Genomic DNA, 25219 nt, shown 5'->3' with positions numbered 1-25219 from the left:
ATAAAAAATGATTAGAGTCTAACCCCTCGTCCACTTCCATCTTTTTTTTTTTTAACGTTTATTTATTTTGAGAGATCGACAGAGTGTGAGAGGGTGTGCGGCAGAGAGGGAGACACAGAGTCCGAAGCAGGATCCAGGCTCCAAGCTGTCAGCACAGAGCCCCACGTGGGGCTTGAGCTCACGAACCGCAAGATCATGACCTGAGCTGAAGTCGGCCGCTTAACCAACTGAGCTACCCAGGCGCCCCCCACTTCCATTGTTTTAAAGTTAATTTTGAGAATTTGAAGTCACTTTAACAAAATCTAGATCAGGGCTCAGAAAACTTCAACTGCCTGTTCTTGGAAATAAAGTTTTATTGCAATGTAGCCACGTCCATTTATTTATACATTGTTTAAGTCTGCTTTTGTGTTACAATGGCAGACTTTAGTATCGCAACAAAGACTACAGCCCATAAAACCTAAAGTATCTACTGTCAGGCCCTTTTTAAAAGTTTGCCACCATCTGATCTGGATCAATCATTGCCAATACTTTCTCCTCTCTTGACTCCTTTCAGACATCAAAACTTTCTTCTGATTTCTTAGCTGTACATTTTAAGACAGCTAATTGAGAAATACAAACACCAAAGGCTACTCTGAATTCAGTACTGTCTTTAAATAAATGTATATTTTATGAATCAGACAGTATCTATACAAATTTGGGGGGAAAGAAGCATGCACGTAAACAAGTTATTTTGTTTACTCAGTCTACAGGTAATTCTTGGTGTAGCTGTGAACTGAACCATGGACCTCCCTTGTGTAGCCGGGGTGCTGGGATGAAAGTACACCTGACTCCAGGTGTCCCACGCAGACCAGGTTTCGTCTCTCGCAGCTGCCAAAATCCAAAGCCAGAGAGACAACAGTGGTGAACCAAATGAGGAATTTATTCCACCGAGGCCGGCCAACACCGGGAAGACGGGGGACTAGAGTCTCAAAGACTGTCTCCAAAGTGCCAAAAATACTTGCAGGTTTATATAAGGAAAATGTGGGCCAAAAGTCGGCGATGTGTGCACGTGGGCTCTAAAGGTCCAGCCACTATAAGGGTGTCCATCAGGAGGGGTCTTGCTGGTTGAGAGCAGTCCTTATTGCTTGAGGATAGTTTTCATCCCCCCCTCCCCCAGTGGATACTCTGCTCAGGGTCTTTTGCCTGAGTTAAGAGATGCAGCTGCAAATAACTTAATCAATTAGAAAGTTTGAGGTCAAAACGGAAGTTAAGTCGTCTTTCACTTGGAGTCCACAAAACAGTGAACTGCTGGGAGTTTCCTGGCTACGGAGAATAAAAGGCTATGGTGCCTAATCAATTCTGCTAACTGTCACCAGAAATAGCTTGATGATGAGGAACATAAGGCAAGCTGAGGGCAAAGCACAAGCTAACAACCCCCACCCCCCACCCCCAGGTGGGATATGTGTGACATTCCTCAGGCACTCCCGGCAGCCCAAGAACAAAGGAAAGGAAACAAATGGTTAACTGATAGAGATCACAGTCATACAGAACATGAGTCTCCATCAGTTTACCAGTACCTTAGTAAATTGCAAGAAAAAGGCAATCTTATCAATAGCTTCATTTCCAGAAACCTATAGATTCAGTTTCTTAGAAGCCCTTAATATCATCCTCCCTCCATAGTGATGTCGGGAACAAAGGCAAGGAGGAAATGGCAGGTAAAATTAAATTTTTCATAACCTGCAGCCCATTGACAAATACTTGAGATAAATACAGAGTATATAACATTTCTCCAGGAACCCCCTACTGTCCTAATGTTAATCCCTCATTAGAGAAAAAATAGCTTGACAATAGCAAGCCCTCAGTAACTCAGGAGTCCTCTTTAGCATACGGAAGTCCTCCTGGAGGCCTCCCTTTTGCCTCTACTTCCCCAAATCCATCGTATATAATCAGTCACTCTTCACACCCCTAGTGCAGCTCTTCCTGCCCACAGGTCCTGTCCCTGTGCTTTAATAAAATCACCTTTTTGAACCAAAGACGTCTTCAAGAATTCTTTATTGGCCGTCAGCTTCGAACCCCCACCACTGCAAAATCTCACCATTGATATCAACTACTCAATTGTTTTTACCAGACGTCATTTAAAATGTAAAAAAACCTCAGTAATCTTGGTTTATTTAGTTAGTTACTTAAGGGAATATTTCGTAGTAATCTGACCTGGAGAATTCAAAGGGGAGTTATGTTACACAGAACTGAAAGTTTATAGAAACACTTGAGATTTTGTTCTATGGTTTATGTGGATGTCTGCTTAGATATTTTTCATATCAAAATCTTCTAAGCCATGATTTAATTGCACAACTTTGAGATTATCATTTGTTCCAGAACTGAAATAGACAAATATTTCCTCAGAAAATGCTGTCAGCCAATAGGATGGTCCTTCAATCAGATGAGACACCAGGTTAAACATCACAATATTGCAAAAAGGGAATTGACTGCATCTTTACCATTCGCCCATTTGATCCCTACTGTATAAATATGCCCTCAGGGCACACCCTGTCCCAAGCCCTCATCAGAAAATACAACCTCCTATCGTTTGCTGTCTAGAAAGGTTTTTTCCTTTTGTCACCAGCCAGATCCCAAGACCTGATCCTTACTGCCCACCTGCTTGTACTCACTAACCTTCGTCTTACAGTTTTTTCCTGAGCTCTTCTTTCCTTCTTTCCAGCTTACCTCTTAACTCAGGGGAAGGAAACCCAAAACCACCCCTCAGGTGACAGCAACTGTCCTGACAAGACCTCCCACCGGCTCAGACCACCCAGACCTCCAGACCTCGACCGCTTGAACTAAACTCCTGACGTTCGCCTGCAGAGATGGGCCATCGAGTGACCCCTGGAACGAATGGCAATTACCCTTAGCTCATTACACTAAAATCCCCATCCAAAGAGGAGCACAAGCCTCATTTACATAACATACAATGTAAGTATAGGCATGTTTCCTTAAGGCGCATGTGTGACCTTATTCCCACCTCTACATAGGATGACAAGGCTTCCCTTCTAAATATTCATCCTAATCCTAAACAAAAGGTACCCATTCTCTCTCCCCCCTGCCAACCCCTTCTCTCTCCTTCTCTCTCATTCTGGGAGTCACAGCTCTGGAAGCTATTTCCCGTAAACTCCTTATTTGCTGCAAATAAACTTTGTGCAACAATTCACCTGGTATAGTTTCTATGACCCACCAAGGAGGATACCCATGTTGGTTCAGTTACACTTTCATTAGCCTAAATCTGCCTCCTGATTAATTTCCACACACTGGTCTAAGTTTTCTGCCCTAAACAACATATTAAGTGTTCTGCCTTCAGACAGTATACCCAACTCTCACATCTTTTGTATGCTTCTTATAGCGTGTGTGGTTTAAGACAGTTGTGTGCTGAACTTCTGTCCCTGCAACATTTCCTTTTCACTTGGGAGAAAGAGCAAGGGAGAGGAGAAGAAAAGGAACGAGTACATTATAAAAGGGCTGGTTGGATAAGTTAGGGTGCCTGTTCATTTCTATTTGATAAGGTATAGCTCTCCCACCACTTCCCCATTTAAAAGCCCAAGTGCCCTCTTTGCAACTACATGGATGGACCTGGAGGGTATTATGCTAAGCGAAATTAGTCAGAGAAAGACAAATATCATATGACTTCACTCATATGAGGGCTTTAAGAGACAAAACAGATGAACATAAGGGAAACAAAAATAATATAAAAACAGGGAGGGGGACAAAACAGAAGAGACTCATAAATATGGAGAACAGAGGGTTACTGGAGGGGGTATGGGGGGGGGGGGCTAAATGCATAAGGGGCACTAAGGAATCTACTCCTGAAATCACTGTTGCACTATATGCTAACTAATTTGGATATAAATTAAAAAAAAAAAAAAAAAAAAAAAAAAAAAAGCCCAAGTGCCCTCAGTAACTTGTAAGGGCTGAAAAGTAGCAATCTAGTAAATCCTTAATTAAGGACTGTGTACACCTAAGCCAGCTTATGCCTTCCCAGAACTGAGAGGCTGCTAAAAGCATGCTCAGGAACTATACAGGAATGACTGCCCAGTGGCTTTAAAAAAAAAAAAAGTCTCCCTAGTATTTCCTTTCCCTTCCCTCACTGTGGAGTGTTTTCTCAAGAAAACAAGTTATCACAAATTTGTCACTTCAATCATCCCCAGTGGACCAGTAAATCTTTAGGTGAGGAACAGGAAATGATGATACTAAGACTGTAACAATATTTTCATTAATGAATACTAAGACTGCATTCATTAACTTAGTGATTGAAGATAGTTCATGTGGAGCTTATAGACAACCCAAAACTTCTTCCCATATATGCTGATAAGTAAGGTTTTTTTCATAGGTTTGTTTTTTTTTTTTATTTTTTTCAATGTTTATTTGAGACAGAGTGTGAGCAAGGAAAGAGCAGAGAGAGAGAGGGAGAGAGAGAATCCCAAGCAGGCTCCACGCTGTCAGCTCTGAGCCCAACTCAGGGCTTGATCTCATGAACTGAAATCAAGAGTCAGATGTGGGGCGCCTGGGTGGCTCAGTGGGTTGCGTGTCCAACTTCAGCTCAGGTCATGATCTCATGGTTCGTGAGTTTGAGCCCCACATCGGGCTCTCTGCTGTCAGCACGGAGCCCACTTTGGATCTTCTGTCCTCCCCTGAGCCCCACCCCTGCTCATGTGTGCATGCTCTGCTCCTTCTCTAAAAAATAAAAAATTTTTTTAATTGTTTAAAGAGTCAGATGTTTAACCAACTGAAACACCCAGGCACATCTCATGTGTTTTTGAACCTAAATGGAAAAACTCACTTATAATTGATTAGTTTTGCCTTGGTTTATCAACATACTCACTTATGGAGCACATACTCTTGCCAGGCATTTACTAAGGACTGGACATAAAAAAAGAAAAGCAGACATGGTCCCTGCCCTCAAGATTACAGAATATATACCTTCATGGTTTCATTATGCTGTTCTAGTATATCACTACCCCTTTGAATTCTAATTCTTTCAGTGTAGTATACACCTGTCTAAAATTTGTGAAACTCTCATGCCTTCATCTAAGAAACAGTATTATTGTATGAGACTAGATTTAAAAAATAGAGTCCTGTGTTTTGGTACAGACTTCCTGCAGGTTTTTATCACCTCTATGATTCCCTAATTCAACAAGTTTATTATCTTCACATCTACAAGAGTCATGTTCATAAGATTATCATGGGATACTTTATAAAATTATTTAGGAAAATCAAGATATACTATGTCATCTTAGAACCCTTAAAAAAAAAAAAAGGTAATGACAAGTTCTTAAGCAAACCCATGTTGGCTACTAGTCCTTATCACCTCTATCCGTATCAGCCAGGATCAGTCAGAAGACAGGAATCATACCTGTTATTTAAAAAGACAGAACTTGGGGCGCCTGGGTGGCGCAGTCGGTTAAGCGTCCGACTTCAGCCAGGTCACAATCTCGCGGTCCGGGAGTTCGAGCCCCGCGTCAGGCTCTGGGCTGATGGCTCAGAGCCTGGAGCCTGTTTCCGATTCTGTGTCTCCCTCTCTCTCTGCCCCTCCCCCGTTCATGCTCTGTCTCTGTGTCCCAAAAATAAATAAACGTTGAAAAAAAAAATTTTTTTTTAAAAGACAGAACTTAATATAAGATTTGTTAACGAGTAGGAAGTTTCTAGGTAAATGGCTGAAGGGGCAAAAAGAGAACTCTAAGGAATCACAGAAGTAGCAACTGCAGAAAGCAGGTACCATGCCCAGGGCTCTGCTAACAAAAGCTTAGAAGAGGGGTCCAGGGCACTTAAAGTCAGACTTCTGAGGAGAAGGCGCTGCTCAGCTGGGGCAGGTGTCTCTGAATTCCAAGGAGAGAAACCATGGGCCTGGCACCCAGACCTCTAAAGAGGAGCATTAGCTGCTGGTGCAAGCGGTCTCTGAAGAAAGCTTGATGAAACCAGTCCTCAAGTGTTGGAAAAACTACAAACAGCATCAGGTCACAGCTACAGGCAGGTCCTGCTGCTGCCAGGATGAAGAAGTGTTGTTAGGGTGTCACTCACAAAAACAGCAGAGAGGAAGGCCGCAGGAAGCAAAGAAGAAAGACCAGTCCCTGCCTGCCTGCCCTTCCAGCCCTTTACTGCCCCCAATCTGCCAGCCACAGGGAGCGGCAGGCCATGCAGAAATGTGGCTTGCCAGTCCCAGGCCCCAGGTTCACAAAGCAGAAAAAACAAGATAAAGTTGGAGCTAAGAGATAATTGGCAGAATACTTTCTGCTCTAAGGTCACATAAACTGTTTAATCTACAACTTTGTGCAGGGCATCAAAATCAATGATATCAATCTGTATCCAACACTTAATGATCTCCCACTACCCTGAGGAGTAAGAAAGATGGTAGTAATAACGGCAACAGCAAAAAACACACCAAACATTTATTTAGCGTTTACTACATTCCTGGAACTGTTTTAAATAGCATATATGGGGGCGCCTGGGTGGCGCAGTCGGTTAAGCGTCCGACTTCAGCCAGGTCACGATCTCGCGGTCCGGGAGTTCGAGCCCCGCGTCAGGCTCTGGGCTGACAGCTCAGAGCCTGGAGCCTGTTTCCAATTCTGTGTCTCCCTCTCTCTCTGCCCCTCCCCCGTTCATGCTCTGTCTCTCTCTGTCCCAAAAATAAATAAACGTTGAAAAAATAACGTTGAAAAAACGTTGAAAAAATAAACGTTGAAAAAAAAATAAAAAAAAAATAAATAGCATATATGTATTAATTCATTTAATCCTTACAACAGCCTTACTGTGAAGTAGGAAATGGTAGTAGTCTCACTTTATACACAGGACAATAAGGTTCAGATCCTATGCTTGTGATCACTATATATGCTACAAGGCCACGATACACAACTTCCTCTAAATTGAAGTCAGCCTTTGAAGTGTAACACTGGTTGAACACAACTTGCTTACATGCTTTATAAAGTTCATATCTGGATTTGTAGGTGGACAGAAAATCTATCTATAGATATATTCTCACATGTGGAGTATTTTTTAAGACTCTCTGCTGAGAACATCCAACCTGGCAACAAACTCCTGGAACCCTGAGCAATAAAGGATAAAATGGACAGAAAATTAAGCAATGAAATGATCTTCCACACTGCGAAATAAAACTACCACCTTCACTACTGTCACACTCAGAAATCAGAAGTAAGTTAATTCATGGTAGATGCATACAATTTATTTTATAAATTGTTATTTAAATAGACTGAAGCTCACAAATATCCTGGGGTGAGAACATAACACAAAGAATCTCTGATCTTTAATACTAAATACATGTCTTACGTACAAACTTTTTATAAGTGTAAGTTTAATAAAATATTTTTTACTTTCTTGCAGTACTGCTAACCATAATTATATATCTTTTTAGTGTCATGACTGAGGATTTAGGATTACAAAAGCCAATGTTAAAATACTGCTTCATCTTAAGCCACTATTTACAAAAAGTAATAAAACACTACACAAGAAACAAAATTAAAAAAAAAAATTTAGAGGCACCTGCGTGGCTCAGTCAAGACTGACTCTTGATTTCAGCTCAGGTCATGATCTCACAGTTTGTGAGACCAAGCCCTGCATCGGGCTCCATGCTGACAGTGTGGAGCCTGCTTGGGATTCTCTCTCTCCCTCTCTCTCTCTTTGCCCCTTCCCTACTTGCACTTGCATACATTCTCTCTCTCTCTTCTCTCAAAATAAATAAAATTAAAGAAAATTTTTTTCAGGCAAATCAATACAAATTTCACAACTCCCTCTGTAAAATCAATCAAACTACTACAATGGTAGGAAAACAAGCACACTTTAAAAAAATTTAACTATGTAAACACATGAATTAATTCCAGCTCTTCCAACCTCAATAAGAAATAAATATGTACTCCAAAGTATAAGTAATCATATGTCTATACACCTGCTGCCCTGTTTATAAAGGGCCCTGCATTGGGCTCTGCACTGCTGATGCACGGAGCCTGCTTGAGATTCGCTCTCGCTCTCTCTCTCCCTCTCTCTCAAAATAAAATAAACTTAAAAAAAAGGCGAGGGGGGGAGGAGTCAACTGGGTGGCTCAGTTGGTTGAGTGTGTGACTTCAGCTCAGGTCATGGTCTCACAGTTTGAGAGTTCAATCCTCACATCTGGCTTTGCGCTGACAACGCAGAGCTGGCTGGTATTCTCTGTCCCCCTCTCTATCCCTCCCCCACTCGCACTCTTCTCTCTCAAAAATAAACGTTAAAAAAAATTAATAAAAAAGTAGCAGCGTAAAATGCCTCCAGACATTCAACTATTTCAACTCTCTTTATTTTAAAAATAATAAGCTCAAAGATTAATATTTATTAAGTAAATACCTACATTTTCGTGCCACCGGAAATTCAAATGAAGAATACTCCAATGAAGAATTTCTAGAATCTATTTTTTAATAACAAAAAAACTTATTTCAGGAAATTAGAATTGTATACATCCATTTTGCAAACCTAGCCTTGGGCTAAAATCCTGAATCAGTAAATGATTTACAGTATTAATATGTTGTGTCTTTAGTTAACAATTTTTAATTTGCACTATAAACACTGATTCCTCATCAACATTAAGAAGGGAAGATACAAGCAGTCATTTTCCCCTGGTTCCTTAACACACTATACAGTCTGACCCCTCACTTGGACCCCAAGGGTGGGGATGGTGGGCCCATCCCTGTATGTGGCCATCACCAGTCTTGTCCTCATGTCCTCTCACACTCGACTACTGTCTGTTCTCTCCCAACTTGCCCCCCTCAAAGACTGATGACCACTCACCCCACTGAGTTGGCCATGGGAGAGGAGAAGCCAATGGAGACCACTGCCTATTCCCCAGGGAATGTGTCCAGCAGCTCCTGGTCAAAGCACTATTGCTAAAAGCTATCTCTGGAGTGCTGTAGGGCCCCCTCCCTCAGCACACACCTCTGGGGAAAGTGGATGCATATTAACTCATGAGGATTTTCCTCACCGATAATAAATGAAGACAACCTCAAAAAACAAAACAAAACAAAAAAAAAGCAGTGGTCTTATTTTCTAATTCTTTTTATTTCAGAGATACATATGAAATTAGAATCATTCCTTTACTATCTTAAAAATCGTTTTTATTTATAGCCTTATTTCATTTAATACTTTTCTTCATTTCATTAATACTTTTAATCCCCATGCTTCATTCAAGAAACATTTATTTTAGGTACTACATTATTAGTTTAATAACCGTTTTGTAACCTCAAATACTTAAAGAATTAAACCACTTACATTGTAGTTAATTTTAACTTTGACTGATAAAAAGTTACTAGATGATAAAATTCAAGAATAAACTTAGTATCAAACAGTCATCCCCTTGCTCTATCATTATAGAAACTTGAATTCCAGAATACCGTGCCAACATAACCTTAAACCTCACAGTAAAAACTAGTTTTTAACAAGACATTCAAGGAATTGCCTATATTACTGTCTTGCAATAACTCTAACATTTAATAGCAAAAGATAGCTATAATTGATCCTATTTGCTTAATGATCATTCAAATCAAAGACCAACTAGTACAATGTTTAAGAATATAGACTCTAGGGGCGCCTGGGTGGCTCAGTTGGTTGGGCATCTGACTTCGGCTCAGGTCATGATCTCACAGGTTGTGAGTTCGAGCCCCATGTCAGGCTCTGTGCTGACAGCTCGGAGCATGGAACCTGCTTCGGATTCTGTGTCTCCCTCTCTCTCTGCCCCTCCCATGCTCATGCTCTCTCTCTCTCTGTCTCTCAATAATAAATAAATGTAAAAAATAAAAATAAAAAAGAATATAGACTCTAGAGCTAGAGTGCTAAATCACAGTCCAGGATAATATGTGATCTTGAGCAAGTTACTTGATAACCTCACTTTACCTCAGTGTCCTCGTATGTAAAATGGTAATAGCAACGGTACCTACCTCATAAGGTAGTAGGAGGACTAAATGAGTTAATATGCAAAAAGGACTAAGAACAGTGTCAGACACATAGTAAGCACAATATGTTAGCTACAATAATCTGAACCCAACAGACTCTATACTTATTTTTTTTTTTTTAAACAAACCCTGTGTGGAGGGCTGACTTTCAACAGATTGCAGCAAGGGAGCTGCTCTGCTACCGATGAAATCCCAACCCAGAAGCAGGTCATCTTTGAATGGGTTAGCACCAGGTTCCCAAGGAGCAAGCATTGCTTGATGGGTGTTGAGGGGGCGGCCCCCTTACCAGTGGCATCCCGTTTCCCAGGGACAAAGGGACAGACTCTATACGTATGAAAGGAACACTGCCCCCATACAACTACTCTACAATTTACGTGGTTCTCCTAAATACACCTGATGGAAATTTTATTTTTTAATATATTTGGAATTTATGGCCAATTTCCTGAACAATTTTTATAAATGGTTTTCATAAATCTTTGTGGAGATTGGGAAGCTCTTAAATTTAACAAGAGCATTATTTGACAGTGGAACAACTTTCAAAACTCCTGTATCTGCATAAGCTAAAAGGATCCAAGACAGCACTCAGTACAAAAACATTACATACAGAACAAAAGGAATTGTGGCAGTGTTTTTAGCACTTTCTCAGGAAATTGTGCAATCTGCTATAATACAATTTTCCTAATGATAAGAAACTACACACAAGGCCAAATGCCCTACGAAGGTGCCTGAATTCCAAAATCATATTACAAACATGCAAATTCCTGAGAGAGCATACCCAGATGTGTAACCAGTTAACTCCAAAATAAAAGGTACTATGCCAACCCAAGTGCTTAGCTTTTTTTAATATATGTACTCCTTAATATCAAATTGCACTAACAAAATATCAGGAAACTAAGCTGCTAGTCTCAGAGGACAGGTCACAAGGAAAATCTTATGAAGTTGACAGTGTCCTCTGTTCTACAACTTGGCACAGTAATCTTACAAGCACATGAGGGTCAATATACTACCATTAAAAATGCTGTCACTTACAGACCTGTTTATTTCAAAGTTCAGACACACACCCTAACATGTCCGTGCAACATTTACTTCACAGAAACTCGCATTCCTATTTATTTCAGATGTACTCTACATAAATGCTTAGTGAACATTTTATTTTAGATAATGCAAAGACAGATTCTACAAATCTCAACTATTTCCCAAAATATATCTAGCTATTACAAAGTATTAATAATCTAAATCAAACTAATGAGAGAATGTAAGGGTTTATTATTAGAGTCAATCTGGGGCACCTGGGTGGCTCAGTCAGTTAAGCGTCTGATTTTGGCTCAGGTCATGATCTCACAGTTCATGAGTTCAAGCCCCAGGTCAGGCTCTGTGCTGACACCTCAGAGCCTGGAGCCTCCTTCGAATTCTGTGACTCCCTCTCTCTCTGTCCCTCCCCTGCTCATGTGCTCGCGCTCGCTCGCTCGCTCTCTCTCTCTCTCTCTCAAAAATAAATAGACATTATTATTAGAGTCAATCTACTTTTCCATATGCTTGAAATTATTGATACATATATACTCTATTTTTAAACTATTACTTTTGGATTTCCTTTGTCACTCCATAAGACAGCTTTAGATGACAGGATCATCTTAGATGACAGGTATAATCCTGCTCATTTATCATGTACTAGGGAAAACAAAAATGAGAGAGGGGCAAATAAAGACTATAGGAGAAGATTTTTTTTTTTAGGAGAATATCTTTAATGGCATTTTAAAAGATTAGACATTCTTTTCATTTTCTAGTTGATTTTCTTTATACCTCTAGTAAGATCTATTTCACATATCATAAAATTCATCCTATTTTCTTAAAGTTTATTTATTTTCAGAGAGAAAGAGACAGCACAAGTAGGGGAGGGGCAGAGAGAGAGAGGGAGGGAGAGAATCCCAAGCAGGCTCTGCGCTGCCAGCAGAGAGCCCGACCTCACTAAACCATGAGATCATGACCTGAGCCAAAACCAAGAGTCAGACACTTAACCAACTAAGCCACCCAGGCTCTCCAAATTTATCCTACTGAACTGTGAAGCTCAGTGGTTTTTTATTTATTCAGAGTTTTGTAACCATTACCACAATTTTAATATTTCAATCACCCACAAAAGAAGCCCCATACCCATTAACAGTCATTCCCCACTCATTCACCCCAAGTCCCTGGCTAATACTAATCCACTTTCTGCATCTGTGGATTTGCCTATCCTGAATATTTCACATAAACGGAATCAAACAATATGTGATCTCTTGTGACTAGCTTCTTTCACTCAGAATATTTTCAAGGTTTATATCATATCATGTGTTAATACTTCTTCCTTTTGAATGGCTGAGTAATATTCCACTGTATGAATATACCACATTTTGTTGATTCACTCAAGCGTTAATTGATATACTTACAGGTTGTATCAACTAAATGTCCATGCTGCCATGAACATTCGTGTGTTTGTGTAGACAAAGTTTCTCATTTCTCTCTACATATATAATCGGAGTAGAATTACTGTACCATATGCAAGCTCCATGTTTAGCATCCTAAAGAAATGCCAAACTGTTTTCCTCAATGGCTGAGCCACTTCTCATTCTCACCAGCAATGTATGAGGGGACTCCAATTTCTCCACATCCTCACCAGCACTTCTTATTATCATTTTTACTGTTAAGGCATCCTCGTAGGTGTGAAGTGGTATCTCACTGTGGTTTTGACCTTACTGCCCTGATGACTAATACCTTTTCGTGTGTTTATGGTCACTTGTACATATTCTTTGAGAAGTATATATTCAAAGACTTTGTTCATTTTTTCATTGGATTGTCTTTTAATGGTTTTTTTTGTTTGTTTGTTTTGAAGGAGAGAGAAACTGAGCATAAGCAGGGGAAGAGCAGAGAGAGAGGGAGACACAGAATCCAGAGCAGGCTCCAGGCTCTGAGCTGTCAGCACAGAGCCCGATGCAAGACTCGAACTCATGAACTGTGAGATCATGACCTGAGCCGAAGTAGGACGCTTAACCAGCTGAGCCACCCAGACGCCCCAAATTGGATTGTCTTATCATGAGTTGTAAGAGTTCTTTATATATATATTTTTAATTTTAATGTTATTTGAGAGAGCACACGCATGCACAGGCATGCACAAGCAGGACAGGGACAGAGACAGAGAGAATCCCAAGCAGACCCTGTGCAGTCAGCACCAGCTGGACACAGGGCTCAATCCCATGAACCATGAGATCATGACCTGAGCCAAAATCAAGAGGTGGATGCTTAATGGACTGAGCCACCCAGGAGCCCCAGAGTTCTTTATGTATTCTTTTTTTTTTTTTTTTAACGTTTATTTATTTTTGAGACAGAGAGAGACACAGCATGAACGGGGGAGGGGCAGAGAGAGAGGGAGACACAGAATCGGAAACAGGCTCCAGGCTCTGAGCCATCAGCCCAGAGCCCGACGCGGGGCTCGAACTCGCGGACCGCGAGATCGTGACCTGGCTGAAGTCGGACGCCTAACCGACTGCGCCACCCAGGCGCCCCAATGTATTCTTGACACAAGTCCGTTACCACACACAGATTTGTAAGTATTTTCTTCCATTATGTGGGATTTCTTCACTTTCCTTTTTTTTTTTTAATAAGGAAGCCATCGGTGCATAACCTATTAACAGATTAACAGACAAGGCCTGTAGATATATTTCTTCTTGGACACACCCACAGTAAAGCCACAAACAGCCTTAGCATGCTTAGCTAGGTGGTCTTAGCATGCTGTCCTGGGAAACGAAGTCTCTAGAAATGATGCAGCCCTCTGTGGGCTCAAATCTTCTTCATTCTAAGTCTTCATGAAGTTTTTTGTCCAGACTATTGGTCAGGACCTAGCTGTATTTTCCATCCTTCACATCCTTTTGTCTGTTCCAGAACCAGTCTGAGATCTTATACTGGTGTGAATTCTGCATAATACTGATCACACATTCCACCTCATCCTCAAAGAGTCTTTTGCCCTCTTGGTAAGGTGGATGTCTCTGCTTTCCTCAACACCACATGCACATATCTTTACCCCACATCCTTAACTGCAGTGATGGCAAAGTCTATTTTCCACTGCTCATCAATACTTGCAAAACGTGCTGGAACTCTCAGGGATTACGAGAGACATGATGGAGGCTCTAACAGCAGCATGTAGGCCTCCTATGGAAGGCCTCTTTTCACTTTCTAGATGCTGTCCTTTGACACACACAAGTGTCAATTTTTAATTAAGTCCAATTTACCTACTTTTTCTTTTGTTACTTGTCTTTTTGGTATTTAAGAAATCACCTCCTATGGGGCACCTGGCTGGCTCAGTCAGTAGAACATGCAACTATTGTTTATTCTGGGTTGTGAGTCCAAGCCCCATGTTGGGCATAGAAATTACTCAAGAAAAATAAAGTAAAAATCACTGCCTAACCCAAGGTCACAAAAATTTACTCCTGTTTTCTTTTTTTAATGTTTATTTATTTTCGAGAGAGAGAACACGAGCACAAGTGGGGGAGGGGCAAAGAAAGCCGGGGAGAGAGGATCCAAAGCAGGCTCTGTGCTGACAGCAGAGAGCCCATTGCAGGGCTCAAACTCAGGAACTGTGAGATCATGACCCCAGCAGAAGCCAAATGCTTAAACAACTGAGCCACCCAGGAGTCCCTACTGCTTTGTTTCTAGTAAGAGTTTCATTATTTTTGCCCTTATGTTTGGGTCTTTGATGCATTTTGAGTTTATTTTTGTGTATAGTGTGAGGCAAGGATTCAAATTCATTCTTTTGCATGTGGACATCTAGTTGTCTAACACCATTTGTTGAAAAGACCATTCTTTCCCCCACTGAATGGTCTTTACACCATTGTTGAGAATCAACTAACCATAAATGTGGGAAATTTACACAATTTACCCAAAGGACTCTCAATTACATTGATCTATGTTATTCTAATGCCAGTACCACACTGACTTAATTACTATCGTTTCATAGATTTTAAAATAGGGAAGTGTGAGTTCTCAAAGTTTGTTCTTTTTCAAGATTGTCTTGGCTATTCTGGGTACCCCACACTTCCATCTGGATTTTAGGATAAGCTTACAGATTTCTGCACAAAAAGGCGGATGGGATTTTGATAGGGAATGCACTGACTCTGTACATCACTTGGGGAAACACTGCCATGTTAAGTTAACAATGTTAAGTCTCTGGTCCATGAACATGGAATGTCAAGATTAGACATATTCTTATTTTATCTTTTTTTAACGTTTATTTACTTTTGAGAGAAAAAGAGAGAGCGCAAGCCAGGGAGGGGCAGAGAGAAAGACACCCCAAGGAATGTAGTTTTAAAGTAAGAATACATCTGGAGAGTATGATTCCTACGATGACTAACATTAGAGGACAATAATCTGAGTAATTTTCAACATCAAAGGGCTATTCTTCATGCAATTCTACAAATACAATGAATATTGACAAGCTTTTCCTACCCTTTGCTGAACTAAGTTATAGTAAGTTAAAACATTAATTACCATGGCAATTTTTAAACTTCCACGATAGTAAACTTACCCAATGATAGCATAGAAATGCCAAATGTATAATCATGGAATGAGAAGCCACATACAATTATATGCCTTCCCTTACTTAACACTCACTATTAAAAAACGCTAACCTATTTTTTACTCTTGCAAAATTACAACACAAAGCCAGGTTTGCTGTTACTTAGACCACCTATTTTTTTTTTTTTAATATTTATTATTTTTTGAGAGAGAGTGTGTGTAAGCAGGGGAGGTACAAAGAGGAAGATACAGAATCCAAAGCAGGCTCCAGGCTCTGAGCTATCAGCACAGAGCCCAATGTGGAGCTCAAACACACAAGCTGTGAGATCATGACCTGAGCTGAAGTCGGACGCTTAATCCACTGAGCCACACAGGCGCCCCAAACACCTGCTATTTCTCAGCAATTCCACGCTTTATCCACAAAATAGTACCACATCCTCATTATAAATTATCATTTGTCAACCAGAATCTCAACAAATCATATTTCAGATTGCTGCAAGTTATCTTTTCTCTATTCATCATTTAAAATAATGCATGTTAGGGGCACCTGGCTAGCTCAGTAGAGCATGTGACTCTTGATATCAGCGTCATGAGTTTAAGCCCCACATTGGGCATAGAGCTTACTTAATTAAAAAGAAAATACCCAGGCTCCTTGGTGGCTCAGTCAGTTAAGCGTCTGACTTCGGCTCAGGTCACGATCTCACGGTCCATGAGTTCAAGCCCCACGTCGGGCTCTGTGCTGACAGCTCAGAGCCTGGAGCCTGCTTTGGATTCTGCGTCTCCCTCTCTCTCTGTCCCTCCCCCACACGTGGTCTGTCTCTCAAAAATAAGTAAATCCTAAAAAAAAAAAAATTAAATAATAAATACCCACTAAAATAATGCACGTTCTTCAGACTGGAATATCCTCCCTTAGAGGTAATATAGCCTCAAGATGAAAAATAAGGCAATTAGAGACACGCTGTCACATCTATTTCCCTCCCCCATTTTCTGTCCTACTCTCTAGTTACTGTTACTGCCTTCTCAACCTCCTAATACCACTTCTGATCTCTAGTAAAAGGGACTAGTTAAAAAATAAAAAGACACTACAGCAAAACTTGGTTTGCAAGCATAATCTGTTCCAGAAACATGCTTGTAATCCAAAGTACTTGTATATCAAAGCGAATCTCCCCATAAGAAATAATGGAAACTCAGATGATTTGTTCCACAACTCAAAAATATTCATATAAAAATGATTACACTACTGTAATATAATATAAAATATAAAGAAAATACAAAAAAATAAAGAAAAATAAATTAACCTGCACTTACCTTTGAAAACCTTCGTGGCTGGTGTGAGGGAGACAAGAGAGAGGAGGGTTATTATTGTGCAGGAAAACTTTCCCTATCACTAACTGATGCTGACTACAGTACAGTATTAACAAAGTCTTGTCATCTAGTGCATTTAATGTACCCGGCAATCAGGCAGCAGAGGAAAGGGTCTGCACCTGCAGGCAGCCTGACCCAGAAGGAAGCAAAGCATTCCTAAGCTTACTCTCATATGGAAAAGCAAAGGACTGTCCAGAGGTGCTTCGAAGGGACAAAAAACACACTAGTGCCAGTTGTGGGCCCCTTCCGACGTTCCGAAAAATCACTGATTCCTGCTAAACACCATGGCCTGAGACCGAGCATCTGAGCCTGGAAGATGATCATCCACAGTCCCGCAGGGAGAGACAGAAAGAGAGAAGAACCACTGGGCTCAGTTGTGATCATATGACGTTCGGCATCACGTACTACTCGTATTGCAAGACATCCCTTCTTTATGAAGTTAAAATTTATTAGAAATGTTTGCTCATCTTGCGGAACACTCGCAGAACAAATTACTCACAATCCAAGGTTTTACTGTATCACCACTGCTTTCCCATTCTCAACAGCAAGAAAATACTAATGATAAAACGAGCCTTATGTTACAACGGTAAATTGTATAATCTAGTCAAAAAATTTAACTTGTATCCATGAAGTCTTTTTATATAGTGCCTAGTTCATAGTAAACAGAGGAACAAGATAAATGACACCACATGTAAACCACCAGAAAAAGCCAGAAAATAGGACATTCTTTAGGACAACTGTTTTGGTCTCTTTGATGAGTCAGTGTTATGAAAAAAGGGACCATGTGAGATTAAGAGAGACTTAAGTGACAATAAGATATGATTAGATACTGATTCTGGATTAGATCCTAAATTAGACACTGATTTTGACACAAAATCTTTCAAGAATATTTTGGGACAGATTGGGAAAACAATGATTGAATAATGCGAAAGCACTTAGTAAGAGGAAACTACTTAAATGGAAAGTGGGGGGTGGATCAACTGAAGAAAAAACATTTCAAAACAGTACCTACATATGTTTATCACACAAACCAGCAATCCCACTCTTAAATACTTACTCTTTATATATATATATATATATATATATATATATATATGTGTGTGTGTGTGTATATATATATATATATATATATATATATATAAAACACACAAAGACTTGTATGTGAATGTTCATAGTAGCTCTCTTCACAATCACCAAAAACTGGAAAAACAGGTCCATTAACTGGTGAATGGATAACAAATTGCAGGACACAGAAAATGGAGTAGCACTCAGTAATAACAAGGAACAGTCTATTACTTCTACTGACTGTGGTGGTGACTTCAAAACTACATATATTTGTCACAATTCACACAACTACAACAGAAAAGTATGGGCAAGGTCTAAGGCCAAATGTTGATATATATATGTGGTCACAATTTCTATATTGCCTTGGACCTCTGAGGACTAGATCTTAGCAAAATGAAAGGGTTTGCTGACTTTGGTGGTATTAAAGTTCAACATTATCTGAGATATACAAACTCAAGTCATTTGCGAATTGATCATGAATGTCCCTCAACGTCCACTCAGTGTAGGTGTAACTCCTATATTATTCTCATTGTTACTATTTTGAATTAAAAATGAAGAATGATTCTTGGGGGAAAAAAAAAGAATTCACATAAGTATACACTTAAAATTAGTAAATTTTATTGTATGCAAATTATACCTACATAAAGCCAATTTTTAAAGTTTATTAAAAATTTTTAATCTAATTTAAATTTAATAAAAAATTTTAAGTTTACTTATTTATTTTGAGAGAGTGTGTATGTGAGTAGGGGAAGGGCAGAGAAAGAGGGAGACAATCCCAGCAGGCTCCATGCTGTCAACATGGAGCCCGTGGCAGGACTCAATCCCATGAACCATGAGATCATGAACTAAGCATGAAATCAAGAGTCGGACGCTTAACTGACTGAGCCACCCAGAGGCCCCATAAAGCTGATTTTTAAAGATTATTTTGTGTATTTTTATCTTGTCTTAGTTGAAATACCTATAAACATTTGTGTATATGTATGCAAATATTGTTGGATAAAAAGATGCACAAAAAAGTTGAGAAAGATATGTATTTAAAAAATTTTTTTAACATTTACTCATTTTTGAGAGACAGAGTGCAAGCAGAGGTGGGGCAGAGAGAGAGAGGGAGACACAGAATCTGAAGCAGGCTCCAGGCTCTGAGCTGTCAGCACAGAGCCCAACGTGGGGCTCAAACTCACAAACCGTGAGATCATGACCTGAGCCAAAGTCTAAGGCTTAACCGACAGAGCCACCCAGGCGCCCCAAGAAAGATACCTATTTAGGTATTAATAGTAGTAATCCCCATATTGGTAGTATTATAACTTTATTTTTTTTTCTTTGGCTTGTCTTTTAAATTATTTTAAATTGTTTTTTAAATTTTGTGCAATGTATATGGACAACTGTCATAATAATAAAAGGGGTTTTTTAAACAAAGATCAATTTTGATTTAAAATTTTCTTATAGACATGTCTATGAGTTATCAATCTGTGGGTTTGTGGGTTATAAATTTAATTACAGTTGTGAATTTGGAGGTAAGTTTTTATTGTCAAAATAATATTTACAAGGTAAATAATTATTTTCTTTGGATCATAGTGAATACACATTCAATGAATATGGTATGTTCCAGCAACGTATTTGGATTACACTGTGTGTCTGTTTTCTTCCCAAATAGCAACCTACTCTGGCTACTGAAAAAAACACAAAAATAAGACTAATATTAAATTTAAGCATCAGGTTTGGCTCTAACAGAGTTTTGTTTTGTTTTCAAGTATTTATTTATTTTTGAGACACACACACACACACACAGTGGGGGAGGGGCAGAGACGAGAGAGAGAGAGAGAGAGAGAGAGAGAGAGAGAGAGAGAGAGACACAGAGAGACAGAGAATCCCAAGCAGGTTCCACGGTGTCAGTGAGCCAGAGCCAGATGTGGGCTCAAACTCATGAAACTGTGAGATCACAACCTGAGCCAAGATCACAAGTCAGGACTCAACCTACTGAACCACCTAGGTGCCACAGCTCTAACAGGGTTTTTTTTTAAAAACAGCAATCACTCAAAATAAACAAGAATTGTAACCATCAAATTCAATGAAAAATATATTACTTCTGCTTTTAGGAGAAATAGGTAATAAAAGAACAGCACATTAATAAGAACTATGGTGTAAAAAGAAATATTTCTGAGTTACACTTTTATTATTTTTAATAACACTTACCAAAATAATGCATTATCAAATACCCTATATAGTAGCCTAGATTTAGGTAATTGCTTTTACAATACAATTGTGAGGTGTTAGAGACTTTTTCACTACTCCTCAAGTACTCACAGGGATGTCTTAGATCACAGAAAAGTAATGGGGACAGGAAGAGGTTTGAGGTTTTTGCCTGTGGCTTTTCTTTGTGGGTTTGGGGTCTATAGGGGATTTTTTTTTTTTTTTTTTTTTTTTTTTGGTCTACGGTTTTGGGTTTGTTTGGGAAGCTTTTTTGGTTTTGTTTGTTTGGGTTTGGTGTTTTGCTTGCTTTTTGTTTTTTGGCTTGCTTTTAAATTGAGTTATTTTAACAGAATAAGATAACAAACATCAAATTCCCACCACATGTGAGGCATTGTTCTTAATACCTATCAACATTTTCTCTTATTTAACACTTCTTTGGGATGGATATTACTGTTCCATTGTACAAATGAGAACACTGAAATGTATAACAGGTAAGAATTGTCAAAACACATAGAACTGGTAAGTAGCAGAGCCAAAACCTAGAAAATGTGAGCAGTCTACTACTAAATGATGAGATCAAAAGATTTAGCCAAAATTCAACTATATTTCTTCTACATACCAGCAATGAACTAGTGATAAACAATAACAATATGAAATTTTAAAAACAGTTCCACGTATAATAGCATCAAATAAAACACTAATAAATTTTTGAAAAAAGGTCAAGTCTTGGACCTGAAAGCTACAAAACACCAATGAAAGGGCAGATTAAACACAATCTCTATAAAAATCCAAGCTAATTTTTTGGCGAAAATTAAAAAACTGATCCTAAAATCCATTAAGTAAGGGACCCAGAAAAACCAAAACAGTCTTGAAAAAGAACAAAGTTACAGGATTTACATTTAATTTCAAAACGTATTACAGAGCTACTATAATCAAATAGTATAGTACTGGTAGAGGGTAGACAATAGAATAGAATTCAGAGTCCTAAAATAAAACCTAGCAGGGACACCTGGGTGGCTCAGTCGGGTAAGCATCAACTCTGGATTTCAGCTCAGGTCACGATCTCATGGTTTGTGAGATGGGAGTCCCGCAGCATGCTCCTTGCTGACAGCAAGGAGTCTATTTGGGATATTCATTCATTCTCTCTCTCTCTCCCTCCCTCTCTCTCTCTCTCTCTCTCTCTCTTCCCCTCCCCCACTCTCTCATGCTCTCCCTCTCTCTCAAATAAATTAATAAACTTAAAACAAATAAATAATAAAAATAAAACCTAACACATAATCAGCTGGGTTTCAATAGGGTACAAAGACCATTCACTGGGCTTAAAAGCAATCCTTTCAATATATAGTCCTGGGACAACTGGATCACTATATGCAAAAGAACGAATGTGGACCATTACCTTACACCACACACAAAAATTAACTCAAAATAGATCAACAACCTCAATATAAGGGCTCAAAAAAACATAAACTCTTAGAAGAAAGTACAGGGGTAAATCTTCATGACCTTGGATTTGGCAGTGGATTCTTAGATATGACACCAGAAGTATGAACAGCAAAAGAAAAAACAAATAAATTGGACTTCATCACTTAAAAACTTTGTTTTTCAACAAAAGACAGTATCAAAAAAGTGAAAAGACAACCTACAGAATGGGAAAAAGTATTTGTAAATCATATATCTGATTATGGTTTAGTATCCAGAATATTTAAATAACTCCTACAACTCAATACAAATAACTCAATTAAAAAAATGGACCAAGGATCTGAATAGTCATTTCTCCAAAGAAGATATACAAATGGCCAGTAAGCACACACACAAAATCCCCAATATCAGTAGTCAGCAAGGAAATGTAAATCAAAATGGCAAGGAGTTACCATTTTAGATCTACTAGGATGGCTAAAGAGAAACAAATACAGAGAGAGACAGTAACAAGTATTGGCAAGGATATAGAGAAATGAACCCTCATACTCTGCTGGTGGGAATGTAAACAATGTAGTAGTGCCATAGGAACAGTCTGCCAGCTCCTCAAAAGGTTAAAATAGAGTTACCATATGATCCAGCAATTAGAATATGCCCAAGAGAAAATAAAACATATGTCCACACTAAAACTTATACATAAATGTTCATAGCAGCAATATTCATAATAACCAAAAAAAAAAAAAGGAAAATACACACATGTCTATTGATGGATAAATGCATAAACAAAATGTGGTACATCCATCAATGGAATATTATCCAGTAATAAAAAGGAATGAAATATTTATACATGCTACAACATGGATGAACCTCAAAAGGACTATGAGGAGTGAAAGAAGCCAGACTACTATAAGATCACATCATGTGAAATGTCCAGAATAGCTCAATGCCAGCAGCTGGTCAAAGGGGAATAAGGAATGGTAACACGCACAAAATTTCTTTGAAGTACGATGAAAATGCTCTAAAAGCAGATAAGGTGATGTTGGGCATAGAGTGAATCTACACTGAAAAGGTTAATTTTAGGGTAGGTGAATTATACCTCAACAAAGTTGAGTTTGTTTTTTCTTTTTAAGACACTTAAAAAATTGCAATGATGGGGATGTGATGTACAGCGTGGTGACTATGGTTAATAATACTGAATTATATATTTGAAAGGTGCTAAGACAGTAGATCTTGAAAGTTCTCATCACAAGAAAAAAAAATGTAACTATGTATGGTGATGAATGTTAACTGGACTTATTGTGGTGATCATTTTGCAATATCAACAAAAATTAAATCATTATGTTATACCTGAAACTAATGTTAGATGTCAATTGTATCTCAATTAAAAAATTTTTTTAAAATCCACATAAACTGCAAAAATGACTCAAAGAATAAAGAACCTAATTTTTCTGCCTCAGATGCAATCTCAACTCCTAAAGTCCTGTCTTCCTATATATTCATATTTTTCCAGTCAAAAAAAGAGAGTGAAATGAAATCAACTACTGAAATTCAAAAAAAAAAAAAAAAAAAACTAGCCCTGAAATATCAAGTCACTTTCAAACAATTCTATTTTAGCATTAACTCTGAACTAAACATTAATCTCACTTTCAAAATGTTGCATAAAAACCACAAATGCTCAGAAGGTCTAAGCAAACAGCCAACTTTTCTGAATAAACAGTAATTCAGATTTGCTTTGATAAAATGTAAATATTTACCTGCCTCAAAGGAACAAAATCCTTTAAGCCTAGTGTTCCCAAATGATGAAGAGAAAGAAGCACGCATTTTTTTTTTTATTCAGGCGTTGTTTTAGAATTAATTTTAACACAGCTAGGGTATACAAAGCTGATAGTTTGCACTAAGCAATGTACGCTCTGATTTTGCCTACAACATAAAGTCACAGAAGTTGGGACCTGAGAAAAATCACATTTTACAGTAAATCTGACAGATATTAATCTCAAAAGCTCCTGAAAATGTCTCAAGAACTCCTATTTTGGAAACTCTCTGAGTTAGTCAGTCTTCCTACAAATAATGAATGACCATCTACCGTGTGCCAAGCACTGCGCCGGTACCAGGATGCCATGGTGAGCTCCAAACAGAACAGGTCCCTGGCTGCTGGCAGCTTACTCTGAAACAGTGCCTGTCGAACCTGCCTGACCCTAACAACTTGGGAGAGTGTGAAAAATTCAAACTCTGCTCCTCTGCCTTGGAGAGTCGGAGTCCACGGCCCTGGGAAGAGTTGTGACGCCAGTATTCTTACCAAGCTACGGCTTGTTTCCTCCGCCCGGGCGGTTTGGGAAGCCAAATCCTCAGGGCCATCCCGTCCCGCCCTCTGAGAGCCACACCTCCAAAGCCCATTTTGCTCAGCATCCTTCACCCCGACCGACACCCCCAAAGGCACCATGAAGCCAGGAAGGATGTCAAGCATTCCAAAATCACGCTGCGCCGAGCCACGGACAGACTTGGTTGCTTCCAGGGACGGACCGCTTACTCCCTGTGATTCCACCTGGGGCTGTCGGCACCTGAGTCTCCCAGGGCTGCACCGACACCTGTCTCCGAGCGGCTGCCATCTCCCTCTCCTGTGGGCCCTGGGCGGGGGGCAGCCGCCGCCCTGCGGGAGCGAAGGCAACAGGGGAGACGCGGTGCGCAGTAGGCGCCTACTGTATACACCCCCCCCCCACCCACTGCGCGCGCGCGCGCACATACACACTCTTTCGAAACCGAGCTGGGCAGGCAGCGGACCGAATCCCGCCGCAGAACGGCGCGAGGCGGGACAACTCGAAGCCGCACGGCGGGACGGGTTCCGCCTCGCGGGCGCTCGTCAGTCGCCGAGGCCCGGCCCGGCTCGCACCGACGGAGTTTCACAAAGAAAGTCTCCCGGCCCGCGCCCCTCACGCACTCACCGGCGCCGGCGCCGGCGGCGACTCCGGCTCCCGCCGCCTACGGCTCCGTGCCGGGGTCGGCCCCGGTGTTGGCTCGGGAGCCGGCGGCGGCGACTGCTCCATCCCCGCGGGGCCCGGGCCGCGTCCGCCTCGAGCTAACGGTCCCGCCAGCTAGGCGCGCGCGCCGGCCCCGCGCGCCATGTTCCCGCCGTACCGCGCGCCGCCGCGGCAACCCACACCACCCCCCCGCAACCGCGCACGCGCGCACGCGCCGCACCAGCTCCCCGCGCGCCTCCGAGGGTCCCCCCAACCGCGCAAGCGCGCACTCGCCGCGCCCCTTCCCCGCGCGCCCCGCCTTGCGCCCTCCGGAGCCGGCCGCTGTTCCCGGCGTCGAGCCCACCCCCTCCGCACCCGTCCGGCCGGGCTGCAGCGCTCGCCGTTCCGTACTGAGCGCCGCCGCCTGCCGCACTGCGGACGACCCCCGGCCCGGCCCCCAGCCCCCGCACTGCCCTTTCGGCTTCTCGCGTCGCGCCGGGCTGGCGGCGAGGGTCTGGGCCGGGAGGGAATTAGCCCTAATATATGCCGGGGGAGGAGGTGGGTGGAGAACGCCGCTAAGGTGATGAGATCCCCGTCGTGGAAGTGTGCAAGCACGTGCGCGAGAGTTAGGTGGTACAGTGAATGCCCATGTCCCCCGGACAGCCAGACTCAAGGGAGAAGCTGAGCTCGGGTCCCAGTCTCCACCATCCTTTGCGTGATTCGGGTAATGTCTCT

The 25219-nt window shown here is 40.7% G+C and overlaps 1 protein-coding gene across 3 annotated transcripts in view; it reads right to left on the bottom strand.

Moving 5' to 3' along the window:
• Nucleotides 1-24687, bottom strand: part of TTC28 (tetratricopeptide repeat domain 28) — a 627778-nt gene extending 603091 nt beyond the window's left edge. For all 3 annotated transcript variants that reach the window (XM_023241623.2, XM_045042316.1, XM_045042317.1), the window contains exon 1: nucleotides 24470-24687. In XM_023241623.2, the coding sequence (XP_023097391.2) occupies nucleotides 24470-24571 (102 nt within the window). In that variant the 5' untranslated portion in view covers nucleotides 24572-24687. The remainder of the gene's footprint in view (nucleotides 1-24469) is intronic.
• Between the last annotated feature and the right edge of the window lie 532 nt (nucleotides 24688-25219).

Source organism: Felis catus, chromosome D3 (assembly GCF_018350175.1).
Source record: "Felis catus isolate Fca126 chromosome D3, F.catus_Fca126_mat1.0, whole genome shotgun sequence".
NCBI lineage: Eukaryota > Metazoa > Chordata > Mammalia > Carnivora > Felidae > Felis > Felis catus.
The sequence above is the reverse complement of the archived record's forward strand: the minus strand, read 5'-3'. Positions and strand labels throughout refer to the sequence as shown.